Source organism: Eucyclogobius newberryi, unplaced genomic scaffold, assembly GCF_026437365.1.
Source record: "Eucyclogobius newberryi isolate DKJ021-1_F unplaced genomic scaffold, fEucNew1.0.hap1 SCAF_13, whole genome shotgun sequence".
In the NCBI taxonomy this organism is placed as follows: Eukaryota; Metazoa; Chordata; class Actinopteri; order Gobiiformes; family Gobiidae; genus Eucyclogobius; species Eucyclogobius newberryi.
The window spans coordinates 26,369,670-26,380,781 of NW_027315757.1; the positions used below are offsets into that span (position 1 = coordinate 26,369,670).

The 11,112-nt window shown below is 42.2% G+C and overlaps 2 protein-coding genes across 2 annotated transcripts in view; both read left to right on the forward strand.

Moving 5' to 3' along the window:
• The window catches only part of LOC140358336 (myosin heavy chain, fast skeletal muscle-like), a 63,653-nt gene that overhangs the window by 12,140 nt on the left and 40,401 nt on the right, over nucleotides 1-11,112 (forward strand). The gene's annotated exons all lie outside the window — the stretch shown is intronic.
• LOC140358354 (myosin heavy chain, skeletal muscle-like) lies at nucleotides 850-2,150 on the forward strand. The gene is made up of 5 exons (XM_072443154.1): nucleotides 850-1,163; nucleotides 1,224-1,427; nucleotides 1,502-1,627; nucleotides 1,705-1,875; nucleotides 1,948-2,150. Exons 1-5 carry the CDS (start codon nucleotides 957-959, stop codon nucleotides 2,059-2,061), a joined length of 822 nt encoding a protein of 273 aa, XP_072299255.1. The 5' UTR covers nucleotides 850-956; the 3' UTR covers nucleotides 2,062-2,150.

The window sequence follows — 11,112 nt, forward strand, 5'->3', positions numbered from 1 at the left end:
CCATACAATTAAGTAATTTTCAAACATGCATGTACATAGTAATTCAAATCACTTCCATGTCACTTATTTTGGAAAAAATTGCATATTTTATGTTTTGAAATAACAAACCCCCCGTATTGTTCACTGGTCATTATGCGCGCTACCGACCAGTGAGGAAAGGTAACGAGTTGGCAGTTAGTTTTCCCTCACTCACGCTGCTCTCAGCCTCCGCCGTTTCCACCGAAGGCTCATTCGGTCTGTGGACAAGAGGCTGAAGGTTGTTCCCTACTCAGGGAAGCATAGTTTTACGGACGCAATGCAGTAAAACGAGTCTGAATAGTGGCGCTGGCTCCAGTTTGTGTGCTCTCCAAAACTCCCAAAGAGCAATGAGCTGAGGAACACTCAAATTTTCACATATTTCGCTTTTGCAATAAATTAATTTACACATCATATTTGTGGCACTAATAAAACGTGCAGTTTCTGATGATAATTAAGGTGCAACACACCCACAAAATAGCATGTGCTAGTCTAAGTAGGCCTCACAGTTTAGCACCTGTCTTAGTAAATCAGGGTTTTGCATATCAATGAAGCCCGGGTCACTTTTGGCCCTACTCATTTGAGGGTAAAACAATTGGCCTATACTATATTTTAAGCTATTTTGTGACTTAATTTCTAGAGGAGATTTCTGACCTCAGTGAGCAGATTGGTGAGACTGGAAAAAGCATTCACGAGCTGGAGAAGGCAAAAACGACAGTTGAGACTGAAAAGGCAGACATCCAGACTGCTCTAGAAGAAGCTGAGGTAATATTTGGTGTTTGTATATAGTCTGTTTTTTGGGAAGTAAATTTATTATAACATAAACTTACTGTATCCAGGGAACTCTGGAGCATGAGGAGGCCAAGATTCTGCGTGTCCAACTGGAGCTCAACCAGATCAAAGGTGAGGTGGACAGGAAACTGGCAGAGAAGGACGAGGAGATGGAGCAAATCAAGAGGAACAGCCAGAGAGTCATTGACTCCATGCAGAGCAATCTTGATTCGGAGGTCAGGAGCAGGAATGATGCCCTGAGAATCAAGAAGAAAATGGAGGGAGATCTGAACGAGATGGAGGTTCAGCTGAGCCATGCCAACAGACAGGCAGCTGAGGCACAGAAACAGCTCAGAAATGTCCAGGGCCAGCTCAAGGTAAGAAACAAGGCACAGTTCAAGTGAAACTTGTATTCAACTTTTTTTTCCTCACACCAGGATGCCCAACTGCACCTTGATGACGCACAAAGAGGACAGGAAGATATGAAGGAGCAGGTGGCCATGGTGGAGCGCAGAAATGGCCTGATGCTGGCTGAGATTGAGGAGCTGAGAGCTGCTCTGGAGCAGACGGAGAGAGGACGTAAAGTGGCTGAGCAGGAGTTGGTGGATGCTAGTGAGCGCGTTGGACTGCTTCACTCACAGGTTTGAGTCTCGAAACCAGCAATATTTACAGTGCAGAACAGAAAAAACAAAGCATGCATTTCTCTGTCAAACAGAACACCAGTCTTATTAACACCAAGAAGAAGCTGGAGACTGATCTGGTCCAGGTTCAGAGTGAAGTGGATGATTCTGTTCAAGAAGCAAGAAATGCTGAAGAGAAAGCCAAAAAGGCCATCACTGATGTGAGCTCACTGATTTAAGCACAGGAGTGGCTAAATCTGTGTATACCAAAACACATTTACATTGACCAACATTTCAGGCTGCCATGATGGCTGAGGAGCTGAAGAAGGAGCAGGACACCAGTTCTCATCTGGAGAGGATGAAGAAGAACCTGGAGGTCACTGTCAAGGACCTGCAGCACCGTCTGGATGAGGCTGAGAACCTGGCCATGAAGGGCGGCAAGAAGCAGCTCCAGAAACTGGAGTCCAGGGTGTGTGTCTACTGAAATGTTTATTCAAATAGTGCATGACCAAGATAATAACTCTAATCTTAATCGTAATAGGTCCGTGAGCTTGAGGCAGAAGTTGAAGCTGAGCAGAGACGAGGAGTTGATGCTATTAAAGGAGTCCGCAAATACGAGCGTAGAGTCAAAGAGCTTTTTATGCTTTTAGACTGATGAGGACAAGAAAAATGTGAGCAGACTTCAGGATCTCGTGGACAAACTTCAGCTCAAAGTCAAATCCTACAAGAGACAGGCTGAGGAGGCTGTAAGTAAAATACATAGTATTAGGAAATAGTAAAATGCATTTATGTTGACCTCAAAATGAATGCAACTTGCATTAACAGGAGAAGCAGGCCAACACTCACTTGGCCAGGCTCAGGAAGGTCCAGCATGAATTTGAAGAGGCTCAGGAGCGCGCAGATATTTCTGAAGGTCAAGTCAACAAGCTCAGAGCCAAGAGCCGTGATACTGGAAAGGTAGAATCTAGCACCAGACCTTGTTTGTATATGTATTTATAATTAAGTATAATTTCTTAATCTAACTGACACTTTTTGTTCAACAGGTGGAGTCAGAATAAGAGTGATGCTAAAGAGAGAGTGAAGTTAATATTCACATTTAATATGAACCATTTGAGTTGCCACAAAAGGCATTTCAATAAAAATGGACCCTTTAAATTATTTTCTTGAAAAGGAATGCCTGCAGTACAAGTATGTTTGCGTATGTGTATGATATTTCAAAAATGTATGTATTTTTGCAACATCCCCACCATACATTCAGACCATAGCCATTAATAAGCTATAATCACAGCTATTTTGGCCCAGACTGCAAATAACACCATTGGCGTGTTACATAGGTTATAATGTTGCAATGCCAAAACATAAAAAAATACCCAAGTTAAAGGGAAGGTATATACAATTATTTGTATTTATTCATTTGTATTTATTTATTCATCTGTGTCCTCAGATAAGACGCAAACGCGCCCCTGATATAATTCATATTTATTATATAGTTAATATTTCACCTCCTAAACAAATTTATGATGTTGTTAAGTAAGGAAGTAAGTGAGTTATTATTTTTCAATAGCTAGAGTCATTCTCAATTAAAATGCAAATTGAGAATTACTCTTGGGTGGCAGTCAAAACGTTAACAAGCTCGCTTTCAGCTTTTGGGACAGTTGGAATTGATAATATCACAGGGAAATAAAACTCACCATCATAAAAGCCAATAGTGAATCTGAAACAAATAATAAAAACAGGAAAAACAACAATAATTAATAAAATGTGTAATTAATTAATTAATTAAATGTACAATAAATTACTTTAAAGAAGTAAATTTGAGTGTTAAAACTTAAAACCAAGCCCCCAAACACAATCGAGAAAATGTTACCTCAAATCTAGTGATTTGACTGTTTATTAAGATAAGCCTTTATTGTCCACCCATGGGGAAATTTTGGTGTTACAACGCAAGTAGATACACAGGGAAAGGACAGATAACTTATAGGAAGTTTAAAAAAAACACTCTTAATAGAAGAACTCTTATGAACAAAAACAAAAACTCTTATTAACAAAACTCCTGTAAACAGGACCTCTCATATCTTAATAGGGAATGGAGGGAAGAAAATAAAAGTAAAGTAAAAATAAAATAAAATAAAAATTAAAGCCGCACGCAGCGTTAAAGGCCCTCGCCCCCCTTGCGAGAGCGAAGAGCACACCTATAATCCCTCGGCCTACATCACCCCTTCCTCACAAACAGTACAAACTGTATAATACTTCATTCAACATATGAAGATAAGTTTGTTATCTTAAGTTCGGGAGCAGGACCACACCCCTTCCTGCGGCTACACTACTTAATCATTCAGATCACATACACATGTGTTCGTGATTTTCGTGCCCCTCCCTCCCACCCTCTTTTAAATTGTTCTAATTATTCTAATTTATCTCCAAGATGGGGGTATCGAGGCCCGAGAGCCTTCAGCCCTTATCGCAAGAAGCCCAAAAACGGCATCAACTTCGTACATTTGTGTTGTTCATGTTTCTCCCCTGCCAATAAACACCTTGCATTGGATCTGGGGTTGTGGTCCTTGCTAGTGAATTTCACAACCGCACGGTTCGAGATAGAGTTATGTCCCCACTGGCTTTTATGTTCAGTGTGATGTGGAGAGTAAATGCCAGATTTTAACTGTAACATTCAAAATGCCTGTAAGCCAAAACGCATGTAAGTCTATGGCAGTGTTTGCCATGTTGCCACGGTAACATGCTTGCAGCTAGATGTATGGTCTCATTGGCTTTTTTGTTTAAAATGGCAAGAAATGAAGATGAGTTTGTTATCTTGAGTTTTGGAGCAGGACACCCCTTTCCCGCCCCTTCCTGTGGCTAAACTATTTATGCATCCAGGTCACACACATCAGCGTTTGTGACTTTGTGCACCTTCCTCCTTCCCTCTTCTAATTATTATTCTAATTCATGAGAATAAACACTTTGCATCTTAGCTGCGGATGTGGTTCTTGCTCGTGAAGGATGTCTGTGCCAAATTTAATTTGTCTACATCAAAGTACCATTTTTTCATCCCTTAATCAAAATGCTTGTAAACCAAAAAACATATAAATCAATGACAATATTTGTTAGGTTTTCATGGTAACATGCTTGTAGATGGAGGTATGCCATCCCTGGCTTTATCAATCAGAATGGTAAGAAGAATGTGTGTGCCAAATTTGATTTGGCTATATCTAAGTACATTTTTTGACCTCATTCAAATGTTCAAGGGTGCGCTGTAGAGTCTTTGTATAACTTAGCTATATATGTTATACATTATTGCGTTCAGCTCATCATTTTACACAACATGTATCTTAAGTCCGGGAAATAGGACATCTCATGCCAGAGAAACGCAAGTTTTATCACAAAAAAATGCCATTTTTGTTAATGAGCTTGCCACACTCACATTTGGAATATATAAAAAATCTAAATAATTGCCTCTAATCACACATGGGTTAAGATTATTTTGACAAATATTCAAGCCTTTTGACTGAAAATCCAAGGTGGGAAAAAATAAAGTATGAGGTGTTAAAATACTTGGTTGGCCGACACAATGGCCGACTCCCTGTTGGGTTTAGGGTGGGGTCATACTACATTTGAATACTTGTCTAGACATGAGGCATGTATGTACCAAGTTTCATAAGTCTAAGACAATGCCCATCAGTGTAGATGGCGCTAGTGAGTTATTTTTCTATTTTAATTTTTTTTAGGGAAAAAAATAAAAAAAAATCACCGATCCTGAATGATGTGTCAAAAAAATTTAGTTTTCATTGACGTTCAGGGGGTCAAAATTGGGTTGGTTTGTGGGAGAAAAATAATAATTAAAGCCGCACGCGGCGATAAAGGCCCTCGCCCCCATTGCGACCGCGGCGTACGAGCCACCGCGAAGAGCACGCCTCTAATCCCTCCGCCTATATCACCTCTTCCTCACAAACTCTGAGGGGTCAAAGTAACAAAAATTCAGTTGAACGTTGTGTGGTGTAAAACCTCAATCATTGAAGGTAAATGTGTTAATAATGTTGTTGTGAATCGTTTGACTTGGTTAATTTTGATTCACTAATCATGTAATCGCAATCAAATGTAATCGTTTTTATAATTTAATATTCGCGTCTACACCATTCAACAGTCCGGAGCATTTGCGTCTACACCATTCAACAGTCCGGAGCATTTGCGTCTACACCATTCAACAGTCCAGACCATTCGCGTCTGCACCTGTGAATTTTTGTTACTTCCGGTTGCGCGGAATACGGCAGGGGCAGATTTACGACAATTACCGCTGTCGTCCAAAACAAGATCTTTAAAGTTTAAACCGATGGTCTTCACGGCAGAGTTTCTGCGCAATGCGCTTCAGTCAACGAAACTTTAAGGAACACTTTGAAGCAGCTCTGATAAGTGCCCGAATTATTCTCAGTATTTTATTATTTGTCGTTATATGTCTCCCCAGACACTTCCTCTAACTCCTCCGGGGGGATCCCGAGAAGTTTCCAGGCCAGCCGAGAGACATAGTCTCTCCAGCGTGTCCTGGGTCTTCCCCTGGGCCTCTTCCCGGTGGGACATGCCCGGAACACCTCCCCAGGGAGGCGCCCAGGAGGCATCCGGAACAGATGCCCGAGCCACCTCAGCTGGCTCCTCTCGACGTGGAGGAGCAGCGGCTCTACTCCGAGCTCCCCCCATGTGGCCGAGCTCCTCACCTTATCTCTAAGGGAGCGCCCAGCCACACGGCGGAGTAAACTCATTTCGACCGCTTGTATCCGCAATCTTGTCCTTTCGGTTATTACCCAAAGCTCATGACCATAGGTGAGGGTAGGAACGTAGACCGACCGGTAAATAGAGAGCTTTGTCTTTCGACTCAGCTCCCTCTTTACCACAACGGTCCGATGCAGCGACTGCATCACTGCAGCCGCTGCACCGATCTGCCTGTCGATCTCACGCTCCATCCTTCCCTCACTTGAGAACAAGACCCCAAGATACTTGAACTCCTCCACTTGGGGCAAGGACACCTGGAGAGGGCAAGCCACCTTTTTCCGGTCGACAACCATGGCCTCGGATTTGGAGGTGCTGATTCTCATCCCAGCCACTTCACACTCGGCTGCAAACCGTCCCAGTGCATGTTACAGGTCCGGGTTTGATGGAGCCATCAGGACAACATCGTCTGCAAACAGCAGAGATGGAATCCTGTGGACTGATGGACACCCTTGTGCTTGAACATGGTGTTCGTTATGGACAATCCGTGGCTAGCACAGAAGTCCAATAACTGAACACCGCTCGGGATCAGATCGGGGAAGCCGTTCTTCCCGATCACCCCTCTCCAGGTGTCACTGTCATTGCCCACGTGGGCGTTGAAGTCCCCCAGTAGAACAACGGAGTCCCCGGTCGGTGCACTGTCCAGTACCCCTCCCAAGGACTCCAAGAAGGCTGGGTACTCTGCACTGCTGATCGGCCCGTAGGCCGCCACAACGGTGAGAGATCTGTCCCCCACCCAAAGGCGGAGGGACGCGACCCTCTCGTTCACTGGGGTAAACTCCAACAAGTGGCTGCGGAGCTGAGGGGCTATAAGCAAGCCCACACCAGCCCGCCGCCTCTCCCCGCGGGCAACACCAGAGAAGTGGAGCGTCCAGCCCCTCTCGAGGAGATGGGTTCCAGAGCCCAAACTGTGCGTGGAGGTGAGGCCGACTATATCTAGTCGGTATCGCTCAACCTCCCGCACAAGCTCAGGCTCTTTCCCCACCAGCGAGGTGACATTCCATGTCCCCAGAGTTAGTCTCTGTGTCTGGAGATCTGGTCGCCGAGGCCCCTGCCGTCGACTGCCGCCCAGATCTCTCTGCACCGGCCCCTTATGGATCCTCCTGCGGGTGGTGGGCCCACGGGAGGGCGGCCCCAGGTTGCTCTTTCGGGCTGTGCCCGGCCGGGCCCCGTGGGGTAAGACCCGGCCACCAGGCGCTCGCCATGGAGCACCCATCCCAGGCCTGGCTCCAGGATGGGGCCCCGGTGACGCCGATCCGGGCGACGTAAACTGCCTTGTTCTTGTAGTCATCATAAGAGGCTTCTGAACCGATCTTTGTCTGACCCGTCACCTAGGACCTGTTTGCCTTGGGAGACTCTACCAGGGGCTTGAAGCCCCCGACAACATAGCTCCCGGGATCATTCGGGCACTCAAACCCCTCCACCACATTAAGGTGTCGGTTCAAGGAGAGGATAAATAATAATATATAAATAAATAATTATTTATATTATAAATATATACATACATTATATATATATATATATATATATATATATATATACACACATATATATATATATACATATATATATATATATATGTATATATTTATAATATAAATAATTATTTCAAGCCCCAAACCCAGGGCCTGGCTCCGCACATGAGTTACGCTATTCAGTCGTCAAACCAATGCGTAGCCAAAATCTAACGTTAGCATAGGATAGCGTGAAGCTAACAAAACCCATAGAGCCACCGTGAAGAGCACACCTCTAATCCCCCCGCCTATAAAAACTCAAGTTAGAGTCACGTAATTTTTTCAAACTGTGCCTGGTCTCAGATTACCTCCTTTAGAAATATTTTCAGTTTTTGGACCCAAAAAATATATATTTTTACCGATCCTGAATTTTGGGTCAAAAAAAATTTACTTTTCGTTAACGTTTGGTGGTTAAAATTGGGGTGGTTTGTGGAAGAAAAATAATGATAAAATAAAAATAATAATGACGGAAACTTTTTTTGGGGCATTTTTTTTGCCCTATAAAATCTAAAGCTAGAGTCACGTAATTTTGTCACATTATGCCTGGTCACACATTCAACCCTTATAAATATTTTCAGCTGTTTACAATAAATGAATGGTCTTGTATGAATTTTTAAAAATCTAATTTGGAGAGGGCGCTAGAGAGCCATTTTATTAGCTAGTCTCTACATTTGCATATCATTGCGTTCAACTTGGAAATATACACAAACACTATTAAAAGTCTCCCGTAAAAATAAGACTAAGAAACTTATGTATTTTTTAAAATTTTCACAAAATTGCAATATTGTTTAGAAAATCACATACCCGAAAGCGCATAAGCTTCAAATTCATAACATTTCATTGTTATTGAGTTTTGTGTCTTGTGGTCAAATTTGAAGTGTTTTCAATGAAAACTGTAGGAGGAGATGCCAAATGCACTTTTGTCAGTGCCGTGTTTGATTCAATATGGCCGACTCCCTGTATGATTATGGGCGGGATCATAGTATCATTTTTTACATGTCTTCACATGTTCTATTTTTTGGAGAGACCGTCATATTTGAAAAAAATATTAAATTGTAGGTGGCGCTAGCGAGTCATTTTGCGTAATTTATATTTCTAGACACCAAAGAAAAAAATTTCACCGATCCTGAATTTTGGGTAAAAAAAAAAAAGACTTTGTTAATGTTAAGAGGGTCAAAATTGGGGTTGTTTTGGCCAGAAAAAATAAAATAAGAATAATAGAACGTTTTTTTATGCCCATTTTTTTCAGCTATGAAACCTCAAGCTAGAGCCACGTAATCTTGTCAAATTGTGGTCACAAACTAACCCCTTATGATTTTTTTAAATAAAATTTGGAGAGGGCGCTAGAGAGCCATTTCATTAAATAGCCACTACATTTGCATATCATTGCGTTCAGCTTTGAAATCTTTACAAATGCTACGTCAAAATTTTCCCCCAAATTTTTTTTAAGAAACGTAGAATTTTTTTAATATTTCCAGAAATCGCAATTTGTTTTCAAATTCACGATGACCATACCATAAAACGTATTAGCTTCAAAATTCAAACACTATTTTGCTCATGGGTTTTGTGTCTTGTGGCCACGTTTGAAATGATTTTGATCAAAACTGGAAGAGAAAATGCCAAATGTACGACTAGGTGCACTTTTGTCAGCGCCTCGTGACTTAGGATGGGGTCATAATATTATTTTTTACATGTCCTCTCATGAACTATTTTTTGGAGTGAGCGTCATATTTTTACAGCCACTTTTTTTGGCGTCGGGCTCCCATTGGCCCCATGTTATTTGATTTTTGAGGTGGCGCTGTCTTTCAATATTTTTTCACGAAACCTTCACTCAAAATTTGAACTCACAGAGTTCAAAATTAGAACTCATAGAGTTCTATTTTTTGATACCACTCACGAGCATATCCGTCTTTGTTTAGTACTCAATTTTTGTGTTTTTCCAGCCCCCTTGTCCAATTTTAATAAGTCCCTCGCCAGGACAATACTCGTCCTTCGGCTTGGGCCTAATAAAAATGAAAATGGCTGGCATAAGACAAATAATACTAATAATAATGGTAAATTATTGTTAGCTCCATTGCTAGCATTGCACCTTTCGAGCAGATCCATGCGTTCGAGATGTTGGAGGAGGAGGTTGAGATGCTGTTATCCTTTCTTCCAGTGATACAATGTTTTATTTTACAATCATTTCGGAACCGGTTCTGCCAATTTCCACAAAAGGAATTCTGGCTTATCCAAGTGCACCAACTGTTTGTAAGTTAAGTCGGTCCTAACTCTTACACTTGGCTTAGCTACGCTCGACATAGTGAATAGATTTAGGACAAAGTGCACAAACTAAATTTTATTTCAATAGCAGCTGTGCCTGGTCTCACTTGTATGTTAAACATGTATTCACTTGAGACTTTGAAAATGTGGTCTTAAAAAACCCACACAAAAAACAGCAATTTGAAAAATGATGATTAACCTTAGCACATTTCATTGTGAAGAATAAAGATTTCAATCTAGGGCAGGGGTCTCCGACTTGGCCCTATTTTGAGTTGCTTGTGAAGAGATTTCCAAAACATACCTAAATTTAGCAGTCTACCTTGATTTATCGCTTTCTAAATGCATTACAAGCATTTGTCCCACCCTCTTCTTGTACAAAACATTGTTTGTCAATTAGCCGTCAATCAAACGAATGCCGTTGTCTCAGCCAAGGTTGCTTTGAGTGCTGTGACCTGCAGCCATCCATGCGTGCAGCAAAGAAGGGGGAATCTGGCAACAAGTGCGCGTGTCTTTGGATCCAGCTGGCTGTGTGTAAGCGATGCAATACAGTGGTTACATATGTTTTTTTATATTGATCACTGATACTTAACTGATATTACCCTTGCGGCATTTAGTGCTTTCTCTCTGTGCAGATCTGCACAAACTTTATTCAGAATTAGAATCAGTGATAGATCAATCATAAAACAATCTATATAAGTCAAAAAGAAAAACTATCTAAATCTGCTATAAGATAAAGCATAAAAATAGGCTTACTATGTACACAGAAAGTGAACAGTGAGTGATTGCTTAAATTATGGTCAAAGTGACACTGTTTAAGAAGTGTTCATGAGTCCAACGGCAGAGGGAAAGAAACTGTTATTGTGGCAAGAGGTTCTGGTCCGGATGGACGGTAGCCTCCTGCGTGAGGGGCGTGGCCTCCTACCTGAGGGGAGTGGCCTCCTACCTGAGGGGAGTGGCCTCCTACCTGAGGGGATTGGCCTCCTTCCTGAGGGGGGTGGTTCTCCGAGCTTTTCTTTGAGGTGTCACTTCTCCTTTTTCTGTATTCTCCTTCTACTATGGCGCCCAAGCAGCGAGCAGTGGGCTTAATTAGGTTTAGAATCAGACTCGGAAAAAACACGTGCGTCAACGGATCAGGTCCTGGGCAAAATGACAGCTACATAGCCTTGTTCTGCTGG

What these genes read in the sequence shown, in the direction of transcription:
- LOC140358354 (XM_072443154.1), top strand. Translation starts at nt 957, where the DNA reads ATGGAGCAAATCAAGAGGAACAGCCAGAGAGTCATTGACTCCATGCAG. An exon ending in ATGTCCAGGGCCAGCTCAAG is followed by an intron (nt 1,164 to 1,223) that starts GTAAGAAACAAG and finishes TCCTCACACCAG; the next exon opens with GATGCCCAACTGCACCTTGA. An exon ending in TTGGACTGCTTCACTCACAG is followed by an intron (nt 1,428 to 1,501) that starts GTTTGAGTCTCG and finishes TCTGTCAAACAG; the next exon opens with AACACCAGTCTTATTAACAC.